Source organism: Gekko japonicus, unplaced genomic scaffold (assembly GCF_001447785.1).
Source record: "Gekko japonicus isolate JY-2015 unplaced genomic scaffold, Gekko_japonicus_V1.1 scaffold773, whole genome shotgun sequence".
In the NCBI taxonomy this organism is placed as follows: domain Eukaryota; kingdom Metazoa; phylum Chordata; class Lepidosauria; order Squamata; family Gekkonidae; genus Gekko; species Gekko japonicus.
In genome coordinates this window covers 571157-571461 of record NW_015161427.1, presented here as the reverse complement: position 1 = coordinate 571461, position 305 = coordinate 571157, and the positions used below count along the sequence as shown (strand labels likewise).

Below are 305 nucleotides of genomic sequence, written 5' to 3'. Positions count from 1 at the left end.
GGCGAGGGGGCCCGGTCGCAGACGCAGCCCTCCAGGAGGTAGAGGCCGGCGGGCCGGGAGCTGGAGTCGCTCTCGAAGTAGAAGAGCATGTTCTGGAGGAGGGCGAACCACTTGGGGTGCCATTTGGTGTTGTCCGAGCTCCGCTTGCTCAGGTAGCCGCGCCGGGCGCCCTCCTTCTTGGCCAGCAGCGCCAGGTGGACGGCGTGGCCGTCGTTCAGCCGCATCCCCTTCTGCATGGCGCCGGGCCGGGCCGAGCCCAGAGGCCCTCCGCCGCCGCCGCCGCCGCGCTCACAGCCGGAGCCGGA

The 305-nt window shown here is 72.5% G+C and overlaps 1 protein-coding gene across 1 annotated transcript in view; it reads right to left on the bottom strand.

The window, feature by feature from the left end:
- Window positions 1-236, bottom strand: part of RASGRF1 (Ras protein specific guanine nucleotide releasing factor 1) — a 62525-nt gene extending 62289 nt beyond the window's left edge. Inside the window, 1 exon segment of the mRNA XM_015428870.1 lies at window positions 1-236. This exon segment is cut by the window's left edge and continues 29 nt beyond it. Coding sequence (XP_015284356.1) covers window positions 1-236 — 236 coding nt within the window.
- Window positions 237-305: the final 69 nt, after the last annotated feature.